Source organism: Oratosquilla oratoria, chromosome 26 (assembly GCF_046742065.1).
Source record: "Oratosquilla oratoria isolate Oo_2021 chromosome 26, ASM4674206v1, whole genome shotgun sequence".
In the NCBI taxonomy this organism is placed as follows: Eukaryota; Metazoa; Arthropoda; class Malacostraca; order Stomatopoda; family Squillidae; genus Oratosquilla; species Oratosquilla oratoria.
Genome location: NC_134802.1, coordinates 12,508,688 through 12,534,382, shown reverse-complemented (window position 1 = coordinate 12,534,382; position 25,695 = coordinate 12,508,688). Strand labels below are relative to the sequence as shown.

Genomic DNA, 25,695 nt, shown 5'->3' with positions numbered 1-25,695 from the left:
GGACTTCTCCATGTCCATTTACGACCTACACGCTCTTGAAAGAACGTGTTTATTATCCTTATATCGTAGTTCTCTGCAAAATTCACTAACATCTCGCCTCTAATATTTCTTTCACCTACTCCAAACTTTCCAATGCACGTCTCATCTCCCATCTTCTTCCCTACTTTAGCATTAAAGTCTCCTATTACCAAAGTGTACTTACTTTTTTTCTTGATCCATTACATACATATACCAAGGCTTTTTCCCCCTTACCAGGGAGGTAGCCAAAAAGGAAAAGGCATAAAATCATTCCCACCCATTCCATCCCTGAATACACTCCACTCCCCTCCACCCTCCCTCTTATCTTAGCACCTCCTGGATGACGGGTCATCCCTGTACCTTGTCCACTGCCCTGGGTCAGAAGCAGTGTCGCAAGACACAGCACATCCACAGCAAGGCCGCTTCATTAAATCGGCGACCCCCCTCTCCGTCCCCCCATGCATAAAAGGAGAAGACGGGGAGAAATCCCTTCGGGCTGCGTTAAATTTTGCTCACACATACTACCTCACCCCCATCCCCCCGCCCATTCCACCTCATGCATCACAACATCATCCATATACAACCATTCTCCATTCACCCCTGTCTTTTGTCCTCTCCCGTCCTTCCTCAACAGACATTCCCCTCTTCCCCAAAGCCCCCTTCACCCCATCCATCCACCTCATCCTAGGACGTCCCCTCATGTTCACTCCCTCCACATCTGCCTTCCATACCTCTTTTACTAGTCTTTCTTCACTCATTCTTTCCATGTGTCCAAACCATCCTAATACTCTTTCATCAACCCTATCTCCCAACTCCCTTTCCACCTGTGTTCTCCTCCTCACCTCCTCATTTCTCACTCTATCTAGCCTAGTAACCCCCATCATACTTCTCAAACACCTCATCTCAAACACATTCAAACTCCTTCTCTCTTCTTCTCTTATGTTCCATGTTTCTGCCCCATACAGTGCTGTTGGCACAATCACTCCTTCATACAGTCTCCTCTTAGCATCCATTCCCAAATGTCTATTCCTCATTACACTCTTTAATCCACCAAGGCATTTACTCGCTTCTCTCAATCTACATTCTACCTCCACTCCCACTCCTCCCTTTCCTGCCACATTTGCACCCAAGTATCTAAAACTATCCACTTCCTCCAGTTGCTCTCCCTTAATGCTCACTTCCAGTCTACTGCCATTTTCACCCCTTGTACATCTCATCACCTTACTTTTACCCACATTTATCTTTAGCTTTCTTCTATCACATACTCTCCCAAACTCTGTCACCAACTTCCTCAATCCCTCCTCCGATCCTGCCACAAGCGCAGTGTCGTCCGCAAACAACAGGTGGCTCACCTCCCACTTTTCTCCATTTTCTTTAACCATCTCCAATCCCTGACCCACTACCCTTGCATTTACCTCTCGCACTACCCCATCCATGTATAAGTTGAACAGCCAGGGCGACATAACGCATCCTTGACGAAGTCCCACCTTTACCTCGAACCACTCACTCTCTCCACTTCTAATCCTGACACAAGCTCTACTACTCTCATAAAAACTCTTGACAGCTCCCAGAAGCTTTCCTCCTATCCCATATATCTGCAGTACCTCCCACAGTGCCTTTCTGTCTACCCTATCGTAAGCCTTTTCCAGATCCATAAAAGCCAAAAAAACATCCTTCCCCTTTCCTATAGCTTTCTCACATATTTGTCTTACCACAAAGATCTGATCTATACAACCTCTACCCGTCCTAAATCCACACTGTTTCTCACCAATTTCTCCTTCTGTTCCTCTCCTAATCCTCTCAATCAAGATCCTCCCATAAGCCTTCCCAACTACACTTAACAAGCTAATCCCTCTGAAACTGCTACATTCACACTTGCCCCCTTTTCCCTTGTACACTATACAGGCACTCCTCCAGTCCTCCAGCACTCTACCTCTCTCCAGCAAACATTAAATAACCACACCAGCCAGTCGACCATCACTGTACCTCCTTTTTTTATACATTCTGCATGGCATCCATCCAGACCAGGTGCCTTACCTGCTTTCATCATCTTAACTGCCTTCATTTCATCCTTCCTTATTTCTCCTCCATTTTCCTCACTCATCACGGTCATTTTCTTAGCATTTCCCACTGCAGCTATCTTTCCCTCCCTATCCTCCTTCACATGTAGCAACTCCCTAAAATATTCTGCCCATCTTCCCCTTACTGCCTTCTCTTCCATTATCATCTCTCCATCTGCACCTTTTACCTTTTCTTTTCTACTTGATTCGCCTTCTCTTCCTCTCTTAATTTCTTTCCAAAACATCTTTTTATTACTTTCAAAATTTTCTGTCATACTTTTACCCCATTTCACATCTGCTCTCCTCTTTGCCTCCTTTACCTTTTGCTTTACTTCTCTTTTCTTTTCTTTGTACCTCTCATATGATTCCCTCGTCCTATTTTGTAACCAATCTGTGAAAGCTCGCTTCTTCTCTTCTACAACCTACTTTGTTTCCTCACCCCACAATTCACTACCCTTCCTTCTATTTCCTCCTGTCCTTCTTTTTCCACACACCATCCTTGCACACTTTGTGACTCCCTCCTTGAACCATCCCCATTCCTCCTCCACACCTACCTCTACTCTATCCTTCACTCCCTCCCACTCCTCCTTCAGCTTCTTCTTGTACTCCTTCTCCTTCTCCTTTTCATTTAAAGAGTTCACTCTAAGCACCTCCCTACCTTTTGTCCCTTTCCTCTTTCTCCATCTAGCCTCCACTCTCAACTTACCTTCCACCAAAAAATGATCTGATATTCCCCCACCCTCTCCCTTTAGCACATGTACATCCTTAACTCTTCCTATCATAATCCTATTTACCACTACATAATCCATCAACGCTCTATCTACCACCCTTCCATCCACCACCCTCTCCCATGTGTACTTATGCTTGACTTTCTTCCGAAACACTGTATTTGCTATCATCAACTCTCTTTCTAGACACATTTCCACCATCAACTCTCCACTACGATTCTTTCCCGGAACTCCACATTTCCCAACCACTCCAATTGGACCATTTCCTACCCTAGCATTAAGGTCTCCCAGTACTATTACATTGACATTTCTCCCTAAATCCTCTATGCACTCATTTAAATCTATCCAAAAGGCCTCCCTTTCTTCTACACTCTTGTCACTGCCAGACCCATATGCACTTTCAAAGACCCACATCTCCTTTCCCAATTTCACCTTCATCCACATTATCCTTGAGGAAACCTCCTTCCACTCCACTACACGTTTACCTAGGTCATCACTTACTAGAATAGCCACCCCTTCCCTCCCTCGCCCTCTCTTCACTCCTGATAACCTCCCACTTACACTCCCAAACTTACACTCACCCTTCCCTTTCAATTTAGTTTCACTCAAAGCCAACACATCCATCTTTCTTCTCACAAACATACTACCTATCTCTTCCCTTTTACTCTCATCTGTACCACATCCACGCACATTAAAAGACCCAAACCTTAGGGTGCTGGTCGGAAAACTCCCAGACCCTCTTATGCCTTTACTTTTTCTTTTAGGAATGTCCCCTGTGGGGCTACAAGGAGAAGGATGCCTAGTCCCAATCCCCTTCCCTTTCTTCTCGCCTCTTACGATCCAAGTGGAAATACTTGGTGGCAGTATTCTTTTCCCCCACCACAGGGAATTCCCCCACCACAGAAAATGAATACTCAGAGAAATGGTACAGGACAGCAGCAAGGGGTGGGGGGACAGCCTAACGGAGGGACATTCGTAGTATAAAAGTGTCATAATTTCTCTATGAACAGAGTTTTCCTCTATCATAGACAAAATGATGTGTGGCTCTGGTCCGTAGGGGCGCCCCATATAGACCCTAAAGTATCAACTGCATGCTACTTTGCCACAATAACAAGCAGCCAATACCCCAGACTTGACTTAAATCATCATAGAATGACTGAATTTCCTCGTCTGAACTCTGTGAAGTGGGTGCGTAAACCAGAACTATTTTTAGAATGTACCTTTTACACAGCCTAATCATAATCCAAGCTCCTGTCCGATAAACTACTGAATTTGACTACGTTACCAGCAACCTCTCGGTTGATCAAGAATCCTACTCCACTGGATCTCTCTTTGTCCTTACCTCTATAGTAGAACAGGTGGTGACCATCTTGTAATTGTATTAGCTTTCCTTCCGTTCTTCGGACTTCGCTCAGTCCTACGATGTCCCACTTGATGTTATCTAGTTCTTCCATTAAACTTTCCAGTCTGTGGTTTTCTGAGAGTCTTCATACGTTGTAAGTATAGATCTTCATTTTCTTCATGTTGTTTAATGTCCAAGACTTGGATCTGTTTGGACAGTGCTTACTCACATTCGGTGGCACACTGCCCGTAAGCACACGAGGCAATGCGGTTGGACCTTTAAGAGACGATGATCCAACAGGAATGCTTTTTTTCATATTCATGTTGGCTATGAAGGTGGGTTGGCAGTAATCTCACCTCCTTGCCAACTGGTTTCTGATGAGATATTTCTCTGGTGTCACCTTATTCATTATATTCGGTGAAGCCCTATATCTATAGGGTTCCCAATGGTCCACGCCGTCATTATGACGGTACCCCATATATCTATGAGGAATTTCCCTGTTCGCCATCAGGGACGTGCCAGTTAGCAGTAGGTCCTACGACTGTGTGTTTGAGCTGCTCTATGTCTGATCTTTCCTACAAAACCTGTTCGATATGGGTGACCCTGCAGAGATTTCCTCTCTATCGACATAGCTTTTGTAATCATTAAGATTCTCAAGCCTATCCACCACGTCAAGGTGTCAACTCTCGGATAGGTATATATATATATATATATATATATATATATATATATATATATATATATATATATATATATATATATATATATATATATATATAATGTGTGTATGTGTGTGTGTGTGTGTGTGTGTGTGTGTGTGTGTGTGTGTGTGTGTGTGTGTGTGTGTGTGTGTGTGTGTGTGTGTTTATTTACGTAATTGTACTTTACGGGAAGGGGAGCTATCCTCGTAGTGTCCCGTCTCCATATCTCGTTTTATCTAGACTCTTTTTAAAGTCGTGTATCGTTTTTGCACACACCACATTCTCATCTAACCTGTTCCAAACGTCTATTATCCTGTGGGGAAAGCTGTTCTTTTTCAAGTCTCTTCTATAATTGTCTTTCTTGATTTTTTTTTTTTTCAATGTCCTCTTGTATCTCTACTATCCCATTTTATTTGATCCTCTCTATCAATAATTTACATGCCTTTCATGATTCTATAAAGTTATCAAGTCTTCTCTCCCTTCTTTGCTCCAATGTCTGTAGCTCAAGTTTTGCCAGCCTCTCCTCATATGATAGTTCTGAGAGCGTTGGTGCCAATTTCGTAATTGCTCTTTGTATTCTTTAAAGTTTTGTTATACATTTTTTTTACACGTCATCGCTGCATACTCCAATTTTGGTCCTATCAAAGTGACTAGTATTTTCTTCACCATTTCTTCGTCCAGGTATGTAAGTGCCACTTTGATTGATCATATTAAATTATAAGTTTCTCAAAAAATTTTGTTTATGTTTCTCAGGGGACATATTCATAATAATGACTCCTAGGTCCTTCTTTTTTTCCTTTTTTTTTTTTTCCTCTCCTAATGTATATGATCCCACTATTCTTTTATTGCTTCTTCCAAATTCCATTATACTACACTTCTTAATGTTGAATCCCATTTCCCACTTTCTAATCCATTCCCATACTTTATTGAGATCACTGCAGCGACTCGCAATCTTCTTCGGTGTTCACTTTTTTCAACTTTTTTGCATCGTCTGCGAAGAAGCTCATATAACTTTCAACTCCTTCATCTATATCATTAATATATATAGCAAACATTATTGGGGCCAATACTGTTCCTTGTGGAACTCCACTGATCACCTCATCCCAATTGGAGTGTTTGTCTCTTATCACCACTCTCATTTTCCTTTCATGCAAGAAGTCTTCCATCCACTCCAGTAGTTTGCCCTGTATTCCTCCTGCAGTTTCTAATGTCTTTAGCAATTTCTTATGTGGCACCTTATCAAAAGCTCTTTTCAGGTCTAGAAAGGCACAAGCAGCCCATCCATCTCTTTCCTGTATTATATCTATTAGTCATGTGACACATGATCTTCCTTGTCTAAATCCAAACTGACTCGGATTTAGTACATTTTTTTTCCAAATGCTTTACCCATCTAATTTTGATAATTCTTTCACAATTTTTTGCTACCGTACTTGTAAGAGAGACCGGTCTATAGTTTGTAGGGTCTTCTTTGTTTCCCCCCTTATATATTGGTACAATATTTGCTCTTTTCCAATCTTCTGTAACTTTTTCTTCCTTCAATGAACTGCTTATTAGACTATGTATTTTGTCTGTTAGTTCGTCCCTGCATTCTCTCAAAATCCAGTTTGCCATTTCATCTGGACCATGCAATTTTCTGACATCGAGATTACTCAAGTGATTCATTATTTCATTCTTTGTTACTTCTATCTCTTTCATAGGGGGGAGTCTCCCCTCCCACTCGACATCGCTAAGTTGTATGTTCTCCCCCGTAAATACTGATTTAAAATGTTTGTTCATAATATCTGCCATTTCTTTTTCCTCTGTGCATTCTTTTCCTCGACCTTGTCTTACATACATACATATACCAAGGCTTTTTCCCCCTTACCAGGGAGGTAGCCAAAAAGGACAATGCATAAATTCATTCCCACCCATTCCATCCCCGAAAACACTCCACACCCCTCCACCCTCCCTCCCATCTTAGCACCTCCTAGATGACGGGTCATCCCTGCACCCTGTCCACTGCCCTGGGTCAGAAGCAGTGTCGCAGGACACAGCACATCCACAGCAAGGCCGCTTCATTAATTCGGCGACCCCCCTCTCCGTCCCCCCATATAAAGGAGAGGACGGGGCGAAATCCCTTCGGGCTGCGTCAAAATTTTTGCTCACACACACTACCTCACACCCCATATCCCCGTCCATTCCACCTCATGCATCACAACATTTTACATATACAACCATTCTCCATTCACCCCTGTCTTCTGTCCTCTCCCGTCCTTCCTCAACAGACATTCCCCTCTTCCCCAAAGCCCCCTTCACCCCATCCTTCCACCTCATTCTAGGACGTCCCCTCATGTTCACTCCCTCCACATCTGCCTTCCATACCTCTTTTACTAGTCTTTCTTCACTCATTCTTTCCATGTGTCCAAACCATCCTAATACTCTTTCATCAACCCTATCTCCCAACTCCCTTTCCACCCGTGTTCTCCTCCTCACCTCCTCATTTCTCACTCTATCTAGCCTAGTAACCCCCATCATACTTCTCAGACACTTCATCTCAAACACATTCAAGTTCCTTCTCTCTTCCTCTCTTATGTTCCATGTTTCTGCTCCATACAGTGCTGTTGGCACAATCACTCCTTCATACAGTCTCCTCTTAGCATCCATTCCCAAATTTCTATTCCTCATTACACTTTTTAAACAACCAAGGCATTTACTCGCTTCTCTCAATCTACATTCTACCTCCACCTTCACTCCACCTTTTCCTGCCACATTTGCACCCAAATATCTATAACTATCCACTTCCTCCAGTTGCTCTCCCTTAATGCTCACTTCCAGATTACTGCCATTTTCACCCCTTGTACATCTCATCACCTTACTTTTACCTACATTTATCTTCAGCTTTCTTCTATCACACACTCTCCCAAACTCTGTCACCAACTTCCTCAATTCCTCCCCCGATCCTGCCACAAGCGCAGTGTCGTCCGCAAACAACAGGTGGCTCACCTCCCACTTTTCTCCGTTTTCCTTAACCATCTCCAATCCCTGACCCACTACCCTTGCATTCACCTCTCGCACCACCCCATCCATGTATAAGTTGAACAGCCAGGGTGACATAGCGCATCCCTGACGAAGTCCCACCTTTACCTCAAACCACTCACTCTCTCCATTTCTCTCACCAATTCTTGTTTGTTTTTCAGTTTGTTGTTTACAAATCTATAAAATAGTGTTGGTTGATCTTTACATTTTCTATGACATCCTTTTCATATTTTCTCTTTTCTTCTCTGCGCACTTGTATATATTCATTTCTATAACCAGTACATAGTTTCCATTTTCGGGTTTTTTGTCTTTCCTCCATTTTATCCAAGCTTTATCCCTTTTATCTTTTAACTCTCTACATCTTTTGCTGTACCAACGTTTTACACATCCTTTTTCTTGTTTTTTTTTTTCTTGGAACATACTTTTCCACTCCTTATAAATTTCGCCCCCTGGGGCTAGGGGGTGTAGCATAGAATATAGCCCCCGCCACGTCGGCTGCGTGTCGTAAGAGGCGACTAATGCTGATCCCCGGGCGGGGCTCTTGTTTCCCCGCACAGGGCTTCCTCTTAGACTTCCTTTTCCACTCTTCCCTTCTCTTCCGCTTGCTGTCCCCTCCCTCCGACCTAACTTTCAACCGCCCCACTGGCGCTGAATTATCATTTTGGTCCCAGTGCCTGGCCGTCGGCCAAAAACTCATAAATCAATCATAAATCAATCCTTATAAATTTGTGTCAAAATTTTCCATTTCTCATCTACTGTTCTATCATCTTTGTATATCCTTTCCCAGTCTGCTTTTTGAAAAAAAAAAATCTTATTTTATAAAAAAAAAAAAAAAATCCATACATCCATCTTCCCTTTCTATATTGTTCGTTTTTTTCATGTATTTTTCTTCATTTAGTTCGAGTTCTACCAATGTGTGGTCACTTTTACTTAGTGGTGTCTTATATTCAATCTTGTCCACTATTTCAGGTTCTGATGTGATTATTAGGTCTAGTCTCGATGGCTCTTCCTCATTTCTATACCTAGTATTCTCTTGTACCTATTGTGTCTTTGTATGTTCTATAATCAGATCAAGTAGTATATTTCCCCATAGGTCGTCTCCACCCTTCACTGTCATCTCTTCCCAGCAGATTTCTTTACAGTTAAAGTCACTCATTATAAGTGCAGAGGTAATTATTAAACTCTAGCGATTGTTAGACCCATCCTTGACTGTGCGGTACAGTTTTGGTCTCCGTCCTACAGAATGGACATAAATTCACTAGAATCAGTACAGAGAAGAATAACCAAAATGATACATGGACTCAGAAATTTGCCTTACGAAGAGAGGCTTAGGCACTTTAACTTACACTCTCTGGAAAGACGCAGAGTGCGGGGTGACCTAATAGAAGTGTTCAAGTGGATCAAAGGTTATAACAAGGGTGATGCAAACAAGGTCATCATAATAAAACAACAGGTCAGGACTCGCAGTAATAGGTATAAACTGGACAAATTTAGATTTAAGAAGGAAATAGGCAAGAGTTGGTTTACTAATAGGGTGGTCGACGAATGGAATAAACTAAGTAACCATGTAGTAAGCGCTGAAACTATCAGTTGTTTTAAAAAACGATTAGACAACTTTATGGATGGGGATGACAGGTGGTGATGGATACGGAACTGCCTAGTATAGGCCTTATGGTCTCTTGCAGTCTCCTTTATTTTTATGTTCTTATGTTCTTATAAGTATTCTTCCTCCATCTTCCATTGTCTTATTTAGTGTTATCCTTGTGTCTTCTAACATATTCTTGTGTTCTTTCTCTTCCCACGAAGCCGTTTTAGGAGGCACATAGCTTATCACAAACTTCCTGCTCTTCTTGTCCCTGTCCTCTATTTCCATCATAATCATTTCCACTCTATTCTTTCCACATGTAACATTCCTCACATTTATATCCTTCTTAGTCAGGAACATAAATCCATCCCCTTGTTTTACTTCTCTGTTTCTAATACAATAATTATATACACCATGCCCTACACTGTTGGGTGGTAATGGACTTTTCAATTTTGTCTCCACAATTCCCATTATGTCAGGTTCCTTTTCCATCAGGTAATCATTCAGTTCATTCAAGCCTGTTATTAATCCATCTATATTTGTGAAAGACACTTTTAATTTTCTGTTTCCCTTCTGTTTTTCTCTCCTATGAACCATTTTCTCACTTTCATATCCACTACTCTCCAATACAATTTCTCTTTGACTCTGTTATGTTCTCGTTTTTTCCTTAGGTTCTATTCTTTTTGTTTTCTCTTCCTTTCTTTCCTCTTTATTCATATCTCTTTTTATCCATACCTGTTTATACTGATCACTTTCTGCTAGTTTTCCTGTTTTTGATAAGACATTCTCTGCTGTCGTTTGTGACCTGAATTTAACCTTAATTGGTCTGGTCTTGTCTATATTGTATTTCCCTAGTCTATATATTTCTTCAATTTCTTTCCCTATTTCCTGTTCACCTTGAAATATTTTTAGTACCTTGTTCACTCTTTCTTTCTCATCTCTTACTCCTGTAGTCCTATTTGGATTATGTTTCTCTTCCATTCCTAATATAATTATACATTTCTTTTTATCTGCTTTGTCTCTTACTATATTCTCCTCTCTCATCACTTTAATAACTGTGTCCTTAGTGTGTTCCTTCATCTGTGGTTTCACTATATCTCTAAATTCAATTTTGCTATTCTCCTGAACCTTTATCCAACCACTTACCTCTTTTGCTATGGACTCTTTATTCTCTTTATTATTTCTCTTTAATTCCTCATTCTCATCCTTTACTTGTAACTATCTTTTTTAATTCTTCTATTTCTTTATTTAGGTTTTGGTTCTCCTCCTTTAGTTCTTCCAATTTATCAACTCTTTGTGTAATCAATGCAAGTTGGCTAAACCTAACTTCCCATGATTTATTCATTTTTGTTAGTTTTTCCTCTAGACTTGCTAATTGGGGGAGCTTGTCATCTCCTCCCTCATTAAATCCATAGAAATAATTATCTCCACTTTCTATTGCACTGCTCTTATCTATATTTCTAATTTTAATGCCTTTACTGATTTCTTCAACTTCAGCTGTGTTGTCTGCACATCTCTTGTTTACATTCCTTCTTACGTCCAGGGCCCTTTCATCCTGATTTCTTCAACTTCAGCTGTGTTTTCTGCTCATCTCTTGTTTACATTCCTTCTTATGTCCAGAGCCCGTTCATCCCCTTCCTCATTTTCTTCCATTTTCCTCAATAATCCCTCCCCTTCTCCTTTTTCTTCACCTTCCCACTACACCACGAGCTTTGCCCTTACCTACTTGTTGAGATGCACGGAAATTGCATTTTTTCCACAGTTCCAATCTTTGCCATCAATTCGACGATCATTGTGTGTATTTACCTAGTTGTATTTTACGGGAAAGGGAGCTATGCTCGTGGTGTCCCGTCTTCATATCTCATTTATCTAAACTATTTTTAAATTCATGTGTTGTTTTTGCACACACCACTTTCTCATCTAACTTGTTCCAACTGTCTATTACTCTGTGAGGAAAGCTGTTCTTTTTGGGTGCACGACTTTTCGTCGCCGTCTTTTCGTCGCCGGACTTTTCGTCGCCGACTTTTCGTCGCCGGACGTTTCGTCGCCGCGACTTTTCGTCGCCGGACGTTTCGTCGCCGCGACATTTCGTCCCCGCGACTTTTCGTCGCCGGTCTTTTCGTCGCCGGACTTTTCGTCGCCCCAAGCATAAATTGTATGCATAGATTGACAATTGGAAATATATGATTTAATGTCATACTTGTACTTATATTCCTACTCCCAATGCAATAATATGAGTGTGGCAAATAGCTATACATCTCAGTGCCGTATAAACCATTCATTCTTGCCTTAACCAGTCCGACTTGCAAATACCTGAGCCCTAACTTACGTAGATGAAATACAATTTTATTTAAATTACAATAAATAATTTAATACATCATTATCTAAATATATATTTGACACGTCAGTATATATGATAATTTATTATTGGCATATCATACAGTAATAATTTGACACGAAATCATAATTATGAAGCTATTCATTAAAGTGTAAGGGTAAAATCATTTATTATAAAATTAGTAAGTTATTAGTAAATAGTCCATATATATTGAAATGTAAAGTTCTTTAGTAAGGCACGATGTTGTGTGAGATACCTCTCAGATAATCCAGTATGTCACGGTTTTCATAGTCCTCTACAATGTTCATAATCCTCTCGTCCAGCCGCTCGTAGATATAAATATTGTCAATCTTTGCATACAATTTATGCTTGGGGCGACGAAAAGTCCGGCGACGAATTACAAATTACAAATTTAACAACTAGTTAATCATTGATAGTCTTATAATTCCGTAAAAATTTTCACTATCAATAATATTAGGTGACCAATGTAATAATAATAAATAATAGGATTATGTGATTATTACTAGAAAAAAAGTGACTGGACAGACGCTACTACCAATAATCACATCAAGATCAATCAGAAGAAGTATATTGAATTTGGCATTAAATCATATATTTCCAATTTTATATTTCAATTATTTTATATTTCAAATATTGTCAATCTTTGCATACAATTTATGCTTGGGGCGACGAAAAGACCGGCGACGAAAAGTCGCGGGGACGAAATGTCGCGGCGACGAAACGTCCGGCGACGAAAAGTCGCGGCGACGAAATGTCCGGCGACGAAACGTCGGCGACGAAAAGTCCGGCGACGAAAAGACGGCGACGAAAAGTCATGGACCCGTTCTTTTTCAGATCTCTCCTATAGCTGTCTTTCTTGATTTTCTTTCTGTGTCCTCTTGTATTTCTATCATCCCATTTGATCAGATTCTCTCTATCAATAATTTCTATGCCTTTCTTGATTCTGTAAATAGCTATCAAATCTCCTCTCTCTCTTCTTTGCTCTAGTGTCTGTAGTTCAAGTTTTGCTAGTCTCTCTTCGTATGATAGTTTTGAGAGTGTTGGTGCCAATTTTGTAATTGCTCTTTGTATTCTTTCAAGTTTTTTTTATACATTTTTTTGTACTTGGTGACCACATCGTTGCTGCATATTCCAATCTTGGTCTTATCAGAGTGATTAGAATTTTCTTCACCATTTCTTCATCCAGGTATGTAAATGCCACTTTCATTGTTCTTATTAAATTATAAGTTTCTCCAAAAATCTTATTTATATGTTTCTCATGTGACATATTGTTCATAACAATGACTCCCAGGTCCTTCTCATTTTCTACTTTTTTTATTCCTTCTTCTCCCAATTTATATGATCCTGTTATTCTGTTTTTGCTTTTTCCAAATTGCATTATACTACACTTTTTAGTGTTGAACTTCATCTCCCACTTCCTACTCCATTCCCATACTTTATTTAGATCAATCTATAGTGACTCACAATCTTCTTCCATGTTCACTTGTTTTAATGGTTTTGCATCATCTGCAAAGCTCATATAACTTTCAATTTCTTCATCCATATCATTAATATATATAGCAAACATTATTGGGGCCAGAACTGTTCCTTGTGGAACACCGCTTATTACGTCATCCTAATTTGAGTGTTTGTCTCTTATCACTACTCTCATTTTTCTTTCTTGCAAAAAGGCTTCCATCCATTTAAGCAGTTTGCCCTGTATTCCTCCTTCAGTTTCTATTTTCTTAGCAACTTCTTATGTGGTACTTTGTCAAAAGCTTTTTCTAGGTCTAGAAATGCACAATCAGCCCATCATCTCTTTCTTGTATTATATCTATTAGCCTTAAATAGAAACATATTAAATTAGTGACGCATGATCGTCCTTGTCTGAATCCAAATTGCCTTGGATTTAGCACGTTTTTTTTCTGTTTTTTTTTTTTTTTTTCTAAATATTTTACCCATTTACTTTTGATCATTCTTTCACAAATTTTTGCTATTGTACTTGTTAGAGAGACTGGTCTATAGTTGGTAGGGTCTTCTTTATTTCTTCCTTTATATATAGGTACTATATTTGCTTTTTTCCAATCTTCTGGAACTTTTCCTTCTTTCAAGGAACTATTTATTATGCTATGTATTTTGTCTGCCAGTTAATTTCTGCATTCTTTCAAAATCCAGTTTGCTATTTCATCTGGTCCATGCGATTTTCTAACATAAAGATTACTCAAGTGTTTCATTATTTCATTCTTCGTTACTTCTATTTCTTTCATAGGGGGGACTTTCTCCTTCCATTCGATCTCTTCCGGTTGTATATTCTCCCTTGTAAACACTGATTTAAAATGCCTGTTCATAATTTCCGCCATTTCTATTTCGTCTGTGTATTCAACTCCTCCTTGTCTTAATTTCTCCAAATCTTGTTTGTTTTTCAGTTTGTTGTTTACAAATCTGTAGAATAGTTTTGGTTGATCTTTACATTTTTCTATGACATCTTTTTCATATTTTCTCTTTTCCTCTCTGCACGCTTGTACATATTCATTTCTATAACAAGTATATATTTTCCATTTTTTTAGGTCTTTTGTCTTTCTTCCATTTGGTCCAAGCTTTGTCTCTTTTTGTCTTTTAACTCCCTACAACTTTTGTTGTACCAGCACTTCACATATTCTTTTTCTTGTTTTTATCTTGGGACATACTTTTCCACTCCTTTTTTATAAATTTTTGTCAAAATATTCCATTTCTCTTCTACTGTTGTATCTTCTTTGTGTATTCTTTCCCAGTTTTCATTTTGAAAGAATTCTCTTATTTTATCAAAATTTGTTTTTTTCATACATCAATCTTCCTTTTCTATATTGTTCATTTCTTTTCATGTATTCTATCTTTTCCACTATTTCAGGTTCTGATGTGATTATTAGGTCTAGTCTTGATGGTTCTTCTGAATCCATTGTGTAATTGTGTGGTCAATAATTATCTCAAGTAGAACATTTCCCCATGAGCCTTCTCCACCCTTTACGGTAATCTCTTCCCATCAGATTTCTTTGCAATTAAAGTCGCCCATCATAACTATTCTTCCTCCATCTTCCATTATCTTGTTTAATGTTATTCTTGTGTCCTCTAACATACTTTTATGTTCACTCTCTTCCCACGAGGCTGCTTTGGGGGCACGTAGTTTATTACAAACTTTCTGCTCTTCTTATCTCTGTCTTTTACTTCTATCATAATCATCTCTACTCTATTCTTTCCATATGTGACACTCTTCACGTTTATATCCTTCTTAGTCAGGAACATAACTCCACCCCCTTGTTTTATCTCTCTGTTTCTAATCCAATAATTATATGCATTGTGTCCTATGCTGTTGGGTGGTAGTGGACCTTTTAATTTTGTCTCTACAATTCCCATTATGTCCGGTTATTTTTCCTTCAGATACTTGTTCAGTTCATTCAGTCCTGTTATTAATCCATCTATATTTGTGTAGGACACTCTTAACTTTCTGTTATTTCCATTGTATTCTCTGTTTCTTTTTTGTTTCTCTCTGTTATGGTCCATTTCCTCAATTTCATATTCACTACTCTCCAGTAGAATTCTTCTTTTTCTGACTCCGTTCTGGTCTCGTTTTTTTTCTTTAGCTTCTTTCCTTTTCATTTTTTCTTCCTCTCTTTCCTCTTTATTCATTTCTCTTTTTATCCATACCTTTTTATATTGTTCACTTGCTGCTAGCTTCCCTGTTTTTGCCAAGATATTCTCTGTTGTTGTTTGTGACCTGAATTTAATCTTAATTGGTCTGGTCTTATCTGTACTATATTTTCCGAGCCTAAACATCTCTTCAATTTGTTTCATTATTTCAGGTTCATCTTCCTGAACTAATCCTAGTAAGCTGCTTACTTTTTCTTTTTCCTCACTGATTCCTGAAGTTCTATCTAGGTTATATTTCTCTTCCATTCCCAATATAATTATACATTTCTTTTTATCTGCTAAGTCTCTTACTATATTCTCCTTCTATCTCATTACTTTGATAACTGAGTCTTCAGTTTGTTCTTTCATTTGCTGTTTAATTATGTCAGTAAATGCAACTTTACTGTTTTCCTGGATTTTTTCCCAACCCTGTGCTTCTTTTTCTATGGCCTCTTTATTGTCTTTATTATTCCTCTTTAATTCTTCATTCTCCTCTTTTACTTCTTTTAACTTTCTTTTTAATTCTTCTATTTCATTAGTTAAATTTTTGTTCGCCTTCTCTAGTTCTTCCAACTTTTCAACTCTCTGCGCAATGTTGGTTACGTTACCGAACCTGTCTTCCCAATGTTTGATCATCTTATCAAGTTTCTCCTCTAGTCTTGTCAATCGGGGGAGGTTGGTATCCCCCCCACCCTCATTAAATCCCTGGAAATTATTATCCTCACCTTCCATTGTGCTGCTCTTATCTATATTTCTAATCTTTACAATTTTGTTAATCCCATCACCAGAATCATCGGTCCTTCGTTTGTTTACAAGACGTCTGGCCTCTTGGACCAAGTCCTCCCCTGCCTCATTTCCTTCCATTTCCCTCAGTAATCCCTCCCCTTCTCCTTTTTCCTCACTTTCCCACAACACCACGAGTTATCCCCTTCCCTGTAAATACAGTAGGTACTTCCTTTGCACTGAGGTCCACGAAAATTTCACTTTTTCTTCAGAACTCTAATCTTCGCCGTCCATCCAACAAAAGTGTGTGTGTGTGTGTGTATAAAAGGACACTACGTGATGGGGAGAATTTTTGAGGTTTTGACCTGCTAAGCTTGGATTATTCCTGATCTATCCAGATCATTGTTTTTGATGTATTCCTGGACCTCTAGAAAGTTGTTTTTAATACATCATGGGTTGAAATACATTTTCAGAGCATTGTGTGTATTAGAAAAATTAAAATGCTGACATGCTTCTCTCGCCACATAATAAAACAATTGGCAGGAGCAAATTGGCACTCTTTGTGCCTGCCCAAAGAGTAATGGCAGCATGAAAGGCTCTGCACAATGTAACATTCACTTTGGTAATAGTGGAAGAATAACCTGGCCAATCATTGGACTGTGGGGAGGTATTTCTCATTTCAGTGACTCCTAAAATTGGATCTTTCTACATTAATTTTACCCATATACCTGTATGTGTTGAAATAAATTTTAGGGGTGCATGAAAAATCTCTTCCTTGTACTAATGTAGTGACCCTGTAACCACATGCTATGGGCTGCTGGCCTACCTAAACCTATAAGAGAGGCTGAGGTCAGAAAAGGTTAAGAAACACCATCATGGGGAGTCATCTAAAATCATGTAACTACAGCATACACATACCTAGCAGTACAAAGAATTTATGTAGGGGGATGGGGGTCCCCCCTCTGAATACTTATGAGAAACTACTTGCTGCCCTTTCCAACCTCATTATCAAGTTGTAGATGCCACTGAACATGGAATGATTTGTTTTGGATATAATGGATATGGAAAATATTATTCCAACCTCTATTGTACAAAATAATGTATGAGGATGTAGCAAGTACTTCTACTAGAATATATATATGATACACTCATTTACCTTTATGTACAGTTTTTCAGTCACTGAAGCTTGCTGGACAGAATGAAATTAATTAAAATTTAAGAGGTTCAGTATGCTACATATGTTATTGCAAGTGTAAGCTAACCATGAAATCATGTTTACAGGTGGAAAGGCACGGGGGAGTTCGTTAACACATATTTCCTGTGCCGGCTGTGTGCCCTAGCCCATGACGAGAGCCACCAGCAACACTACGAGGACATTAATCTGTGGTGGCGAGGGACTGGTACCTGCATCAATGGGTCCTGGAGAAAGTTTGACAAATTGAAGACTGAAGTGGATGGCAAGAAGCCCTAATAAAACTACATTATGGTCTTGGCACTTCATATCTTCCAGCACATGCCAGTCATTTACAAATGCAAGCAATGGTGATAATTTTGAGTTTCCATATGTAACCATCCATTAATCAGGAATGCTGTTTTTGTCCAGTAATGTGTGAAGAAGTTTAGAAGGTTTGGATGATGCCATAATTGGATTGGCTCCTCTCACTCAACCAGAGTGGCATTTCAGTACATTGATTTGGGCCAGTTCAATGTGACATCAATTGTTCAAAACTCTAACTACTGAAAATCACCAGTATGGCCAGTCATTAATTATTTGTGCAACTTAACAAAAACAATTCATCATACTTAAGGCACAAAACAGATAATCATGTTTACTACATAAACACATGAAAATAATTTCCAGTCCTGTTTTGCTGATAAGCAAGTGATGTATTTTACTTGTGACACCACAGTACCCACAAGTTGATAGTAATTAATATTCTAGCCAAAGATGTCAAAAGTAGGTATTTTAAATATATAGTTTGAGTGTGTTAATTTTCTAACTTTTCAATGAAGGCAAGAATGAGTTTCTCCATTTGGTGTAAAAGTTGAATGAATATGGAAGATGAGCGGAATATACTTGTACTTGAGAAATTAAGAATCTTTACCAAACAGTAAGAGTAGGAAAGTCTTTCGAGGATTTAGATGACAGATGAATTTCATGTGAATGAAGGAGAGGCATTCAGATTCATGTTTCATTTCTTCAACCCAGATGCATGTGAAAAAAGTTATGGCTTGTTTCCATTTACTAAATTAGCAGACGTATCATTCCAGACATAGAAACTATTAAAATGTGTTCTTAATAATGAGAACAACCCAAACATTTTACTACTTACATCAATAGAGAACTCTGTGTTTCTGATGGTTGTAGGGACAAATGAATAGGTGTTTCATATCTTCAACCCTGATGCATGTGAAAAAAAATTATGGCTTGTTTCCAGTTACTAAATTAGCAGATGTATCATTCCACACATACATATACCAAAGGCTTTTTTCTCCCTTACAAGGGAGGTAGCCACACAGAAACTATTAAAATGTGTTCTTAATAATGAGAGTAACCCAAACATTTCACTACTTACATCAGTAGAGAACTCTATTTCTGATGATTATAAGGATAAATGCATATGTATACAGGATTCTGACTTTAGAAGGCAGGGGAAACTGCATTATGTGCAATAATATCAACACATGGAACAATACTGTATTAATAAACAAACTCCAGTGTTGCAATGTGGCTGTGCCACAGACTAATACAGTGTCATATTTTCTTTCATTTACATTATGTTAGAGGTAGGGGGTTTCACTGAAAAGCTAGCACCACCCAGGGCTTGAACCCAGGACCTCCCATTTGCTGGAAAGGCATGCTTACTGATTACACCACAGTCACCTTCGGTGACCATTCCCACATCATTCCCCTAAAACCTCTGCTCTCCAGTGCCAGTTTGGGTGTGTGAACCACTACAGGAGTCCTTTCACTGCACCATGTTAGAAGTAGGGACATTTCACTGAAAAGCTGACACCACCTTGGGCTTGAACTCGGCACCTCCCACATGCCAGGTGTGCTTATCAATTATACCATGATCACATCCATCGACCACCTGCACACATTATTCTCTCCCAACATGTGTAATTCAGTTGCATTACATTGTTTAAAAGTTCAGTAAGCAAGCTCACAAATTTGTATCTGGATATGCCATAATTACTTGGCGGGACCAACGATGGGAAAGTGCAAGAATGGCCCAGCAAGACAGAGGTTAAAAGAGTCATTTCCCTGTTGCCCATCTTCAAAACCCATCAAACCCTGGCATAAATATAATAGTGTTTCTTCCTAGAGAGGTAAATGAGAGGTCCTGAGCACTGTTTCCAGTCATGGAAGGGTTGCAAATCTTCAGTCAATAAAACCCAAGGCAACGGTGACTATTTGGCTGTACGGATATGTCAGCACTGTAACTCCATGTGGTTGGCTCAGAGTATAATCACAAAAGATAACCTTCAATCACTCCTGGAATGCTACAGCTATTTAGTTTTAAGTCATGTGTATGGAGAAAAAAATCTGTGATGTCTTTATACTCCAGTATGGATATTTCCCCCATCTTCCTACTTGTTTCCCCATTGTTTCTTTCTTGGTTTATGAGTGTTATTAAGATCTTTATTTCTTGGTGGCTGAATGCCCTATATGTCCACACCTCTCCCAAAAAAAGCACTGCACAGGGTTGTGTGGATGTGCAGGAGCTGAAGCATCACTGTGGTTGTGAGCCTTTTTTGTAGAGACTACCTTTTTTGATGTAAATATTTATGGCATTACAAGCTCCAAAAAGTAATGTTTTGAGACTGTTTGATGAAATGTTTTTTTCCATGTGAAGAGTGTCCATGCTGAACTAGTTGCAGCATAATAAACACCATATCTAAAGAAATGAAGGCTTTGCACCATATTACTTATGGAACTAAAAAGAGTTGTGTTTAGTATGTTTGACCATCTTATGGATTCTAGACAACTTGTATATGCGACATTTCTGGATATCCCTCACTTATTGAATTTGGTTAAATGTTGAATTTAATTAGAGGGATAGTTGCCACTTTTCTTTGCTGTGATAATTATGTTATAGATGTTGGCAACTTTATTTAGATAATGTATACACATTATTTTAGGGCATTGCTGTTAGTATACGACTTTAAATGGGACAACAATAGGTTTTGCACCTTGAAGGCAAATTGCAGCATTCTGCTAAAGGAAAATCATGGGTCTCACTCCATAGCCAGTCAGACTGCATAGATATCTTGGTGGAGACTCCGGGTCCTTACTATCTATCTATATACCAAGGGCTTTTTTCCCCTTACCAGGGAGGTAGCCAAATTAAAAGGAATATACCCATTCCCACCCATTTCATTCCAACCCGCTCCTCTCCCATCCACCACCCTTTCCCCCTCTCATCTTAGCTCTTCATGGATGACAGGTCATCCCTGTATCCCACCCACTCTTCTGGGTCAGAAGTAGTGTAGCAGGACACAGCAGATCCAAAGCAAGGCTGCTTCACTTGGCAACCCACCCTCTCTGTTCCCTCGTTCATAAAAATAGAAGACAGGGAGAAATCCCTTCAGGCTGCATCAAAATATCATTCATACATAACCTCTCCCTAACCCTCACTCCTCCCTTCCTTGCATCACAGTATCATCTATACACCATTCTCTACTTACCCCTATTTCCTGCCTTCTCCCTTCCTGCTCAACAGACAATGCCCTTTTCACCCTATCCATCTATTTCATCCTTGGTCATCCCCTCAAGTTCACTCCCCCCACCTCTGCCTTCCACACCTTTTATACTAATATTTGTTCACTCATTCTTTCCATGTGTTCAAACCATCCCATATCCTTTCATCAGCCCTATCTGCCATCTTTTCCACCCCAGCTCTCTTCCTCACCTCCCTGTTTCTCACTCTATCCAACCATGTAACCCCTACCATACTTCTCAGATATTGCATCTCGAACATATTCAAACTTTTCCTCTGCCTCTCACAACATCCAAGTCTCTGCCCCTTACATAGCTATCAGTACAATCATCCTTTCATATAATTCCCTCTTTACATTCATTCCCAAATGCCTATATCTCATTACACTTTTTAGTCTCCCAAAGCATTTACTTGGTTCTCTCGCTCTTCAGTTTACCTTCATATCCACTCCCTTTCCTGCCACATGTGATCCCAAATACCTAAAGCTATCTGCTTCCTCCAGTTTCTCTCCTTTCAGCCTTATCTCCAACTCACTGCCATCCTCTCCCTTGTACATCTTATCATCTTACTTTTATCCACATTTACCCTCAACTTTTTCCTTTTGCATACCCTCCCAAACTGTCGTTAACTTTTCTAATCCCACCTCTGACCCTGCTACAAGCAGTGTCATCAGTAAATAACTGGCTCATCTCCCACTTTTTTTTCTATTTTCAATCCCCTGCCCATTACCCTTGCATTTACCTCCTGCACCACCCCATCCATATACACATTGAGCAAACATGATGACATAACACATAACATAGAGTGCCAGAATGGAGGAGTGCTTGTATAGTTTTGCTTTAAGGGGGAAAAGGGGACAGATGTGAGTGTATTAGTTTTATTGGGATCAGTTTGTTGAGTTTAGTTAGGAAGGCTTATAGGAGGTTTTAACTAAGAGGATTACAAGAACAGAGGGAGTAATTGGTGAGGATCAGTGTGGGTGTAGGAAAGGTAGGGGTTGCATGGATCAGACTTTTGTAGTAAAACATATGTGAGAAAGTTTTAGCAAAAGATAAAGAGGTTTTTCTAGGCCTTTATGGACTTAGAAAAGGCTTATGACAGGGAAGAAAGGAAGGCACTGTGGGAGGTTTTGCAGATATATGGGATTGGAGGAAAGCTGTCGAGGACAGTCAAGAGTTTTTACAAGAGTAGTACAGCCTGTGTTAGAAGTAGAAATGGAGAGAGTGGTTTGAAGTAAAGGTGGGGCTGTGTCAGAGATGCATTATGTCACCATGGTTGTTCAGGTCCTTACAGTTTAGATCATTCTACCATTTATTTTACAAAGCAGTACTCTATTGCTAGACTTTGAAAAAAAATATATATATATAGAATAACAAAATGCATGGCTTGACTGGTCAATTTTTTTCTTCTGTTATACCTAATTTCCATGACATTTATCTTGTACCCAGATGCACACTTCCAAGTTTGATTTATTCTGAACAAAATATATTTTCACTGAGAAATACTTATGGGAAAAAGTATTCTTGGTCAAGTAGATAGTGCCTTGTAAACATGAATGTTTTCATTGTAGAACAGAGTAACTCTCTCCATCATGATCAGCAGTCTTGGCACCAGACATCTTGATTTAACACTGACATAAGCCAGCATACCAGCATAGAATAAATGAGGTGTCATTTTACCTATAAGGGAAGAGAAAAACATCAGAATGATAAACTATTTTATTTCCAGCAGAAGTGCAAGATGTCTAGTTATTAATGAAGGGTTTGAGAAAATCCCAGTTACAAGAACCAAAGGTCCACTATTGTCTATACATTTCTTTTAACTCAGGTACTAATGGATGACACCATTAGTCACCATAAGGATAATTTATTTTCCTTATCATGTATTCAGACTTTTGAGTACCAAATTTGAAGATGATTTATGTTGTGTTGTTTTGCAATTGTTGTGAGGGTATTTATTTTTGTATATTTGCAGTTGCTTAGAAGAAAATATAGCATGAGAAAGGAGCATACTCCAGGGATATGCAGATTAAGGATTTACTCATGGGGCATAGGTTGCTTTGTAATGTTGTAAAGAATCTACAAATATGTTTGAGATATGGTGAGTCATGCTGTTCATAAAAAATATATATAATATAATAATTATCTCCTTCATTACCATGGTGCACTGTATATATTTTATGTTGGCAAATACCATTTTTTTTTTTTTTTCTCTTTTCATTTAATTTATTTTCCTTTCAAACAAGGGTTAGAACCCTAAACATGTTGGACCTTGACCAATACTTTGTACACACACTCCATGTCTTGCCTGTATAGTATTGTGCTGGTGTTTGCTTACAAATCCAGCCCTCATCCCCCTACTGTATGGGATATTATTTCATAAGTTTTATTCAGTGAATATCTAGGGACTTTAGATGATATCCCTATGGACCAAAGTCCTACACTATTCTTTTGTGATCAGAAGTTAATGTCCACTTCAAGGGATATGCTGATCACTTTTAACCTCTGCATTCTTTCCTTTCTGCTATTCTTCTTAAATAATTTCCTTCACTACATGTATGACTCCACCTTTTAATTTCTTGCATCTTTTAGTAGACAAGAACCCCACCACCATACTCCCCTGTGCGTCCTTAAAGGTGATTAAATGAGGTGGAATGAGGAGACTGGTGACCCCCTTTCATATTTTTCTCACACATAGAGTAAAAACTATGCTTTGACTTGACTACTCCCCTTGTAAAGGGAATAAAGGCATTTGTATAGGAATGTATATACTAAATCTATATAATGCACCATGGTTTTGTGGGGGTTAAAGGGAAAGGGTTCTCAGTTTAGTCTTTGTATTTACAAAGCCAGGCACTAGTTCCTATATAATGATGAATCTTTCTCATGAAGGCCTTAGTCTCCAAATCCTTTGAGTAGTTCCATTCATGTTATCCTCTGTTAAATGAACTAGTAAAAGAAAAAATATCCATGGCTATTTCATTGGATGTATGAGACTGAATTGTCATAGCTGACACCTGAGATGGCAGATCATAATTTGGAATATAGTCTGTTTCATGATAAAGTTGGGGGCTGTCAACTAGAATGGCATTATGACTTGTTTCCTGCCCTGGCACCCTCCTCCATTTTATCAGATCAGCCTCTCCTAGAGCCATACAACAAACCATACTCATTATGTAGGTGCTTCCTCCCATCATTTCATCATCTATTTAAAAAAAATCCAAATTTCATTTAAACTGCAATTTTATATGATTTTTCTTCATGTTGCCCTTTTTTTCATTTCCTATTATTTGTGGTTTCTTTTGCAGTACCCTAGCTTGATGCTTTTGAAGTTTGAGTAGATGACATAGACATTCAGTAGATGTGTGACAGCAAGGCCTGTTGGCTTTGGCTGACCAGATTTGTATTTTTTCTGAGTGGTTATTAAGACTAAATTTGTTTTCAGTGGTAACTGAATAAGAGATGCAATTAAGTGGAAGGATACTTTGCTTAAAAGAGCATCAAACTTTTTTGACTTTCTGTGGTATTGTGTGGATTTGTGTATAATTTGTACATAATAAACTATACTGACTGTAGTTTATAATTTCCCTTTACCTACATTCCCTTGATCATAGTGTATGAATTGACAGCACTCATAAGTATTCAGATTAGGTGAGGATATAAAAAATTTAGAAAAAGAATCACAAATGTTCACAATAATGCACCTAATGCTATTTTACCTAGTTGTATCATACAGGAAGGGAGCTGTGCTCGTAGTGACCTGTCTTTGTATCTTTCAGCATCAAGTTTGTTCTTAAATTCTTGGGAAGAATCACCTGTATCAATATGATGATAGGTTGTAGTTTCTACTGGTGGAGGATCAGACAGTTGTCGGGGCGTGATAATTACGGGGAATTTTGGAAAGAAGAGCAATGGCTCTTGAATCGATATCCCCATAATGTACCGCGTGTGAAGAGATAGGGAGAGGAGAAGCCTTAAGGGGAATGGTGCATGCAGTGGACGGATCAAAGAGGAGGCAATTTTCTACAATTAACTACTAGTGAGTTATGGGTTAAAAAGTCGGTACCGAGAATTGAGCGGACGACATCAGCCACGACGAAGGACCATGGAAAAGAACGTCTGATACGTTGAATCCCAAGTTCCACGTCGACTTCGCCGTACGTACGAATACGGGTACCGTAAGCAGTAGTAAGTTGTACTACCGTGGAACGGAGCAGTGGAGTTAAACTTGGGTCGTAGGGAATGAGAGAGACTTAAGAACCGGTATCTATAAGGAATTCATAGTTCTTGCAACCTATAGTGGCACTAATGACGAGAGGCAGTCCTGCGGTTGCAAGGGATACTTCTACAGACTGCCCATCAAGTTTCCCGACATGTTAAGCTGAGGGCCTGGGGATGAAGGACGTGAGTTAGGGCGTGAATTGGGGCGCGAGCTAGGCAACACGTTAGCACTAGTGTGGGACAATATGCACCACTTTTTGCAAGTTCTAGCACTGTTGCCGTAGAAAAGGTGGCAACGGCACACTCGTGGCCTTTGGCCGTCATAGAACGGAGTTAATCCGAGTGGAAATGAAGTGGATGCTGAAACACGTGTAGTGGGGTTACCACTACGAAACACTGGCACACTATCACTCCACGGAGCCCTTGGCACAGGCTTCTTCACCGATGACGCACTTATACCTTTGTTTCCGTGGCCATGGGCCATGAGAGTATCGGCGACGCGGGCTAATTCATCTAGGGAACCGGTGTGTGTCACAAGTAGTGGTCGGATGTCACTTGGCACTGCACGTAAAAACTTC

At 39.3% G+C, this 25,695-nt stretch overlaps 1 protein-coding gene across 7 annotated transcripts in view; it reads left to right on the top strand.

The window, feature by feature from the left end:
• The window catches only part of LOC143039384 (glycoprotein 3-alpha-L-fucosyltransferase A-like), a 324,950-nt gene extending 300,479 nt beyond the window's left edge, over positions 1–24,471 (top strand). For all 7 annotated transcript variants that reach the window (XM_076209312.1, XM_076209319.1, XM_076209309.1 and 4 more), the window contains one exon: positions 17,455–24,471. In XM_076209312.1, coding sequence (XP_076065427.1) covers positions 17,455–17,644 — 190 coding nt within the window. In that variant the 3' untranslated portion in view covers positions 17,645–24,471. The remainder of the gene's footprint in view (positions 1–17,454) is intronic.
• The last annotated feature ends 1,224 nt before the right edge of the window (positions 24,472–25,695 follow it).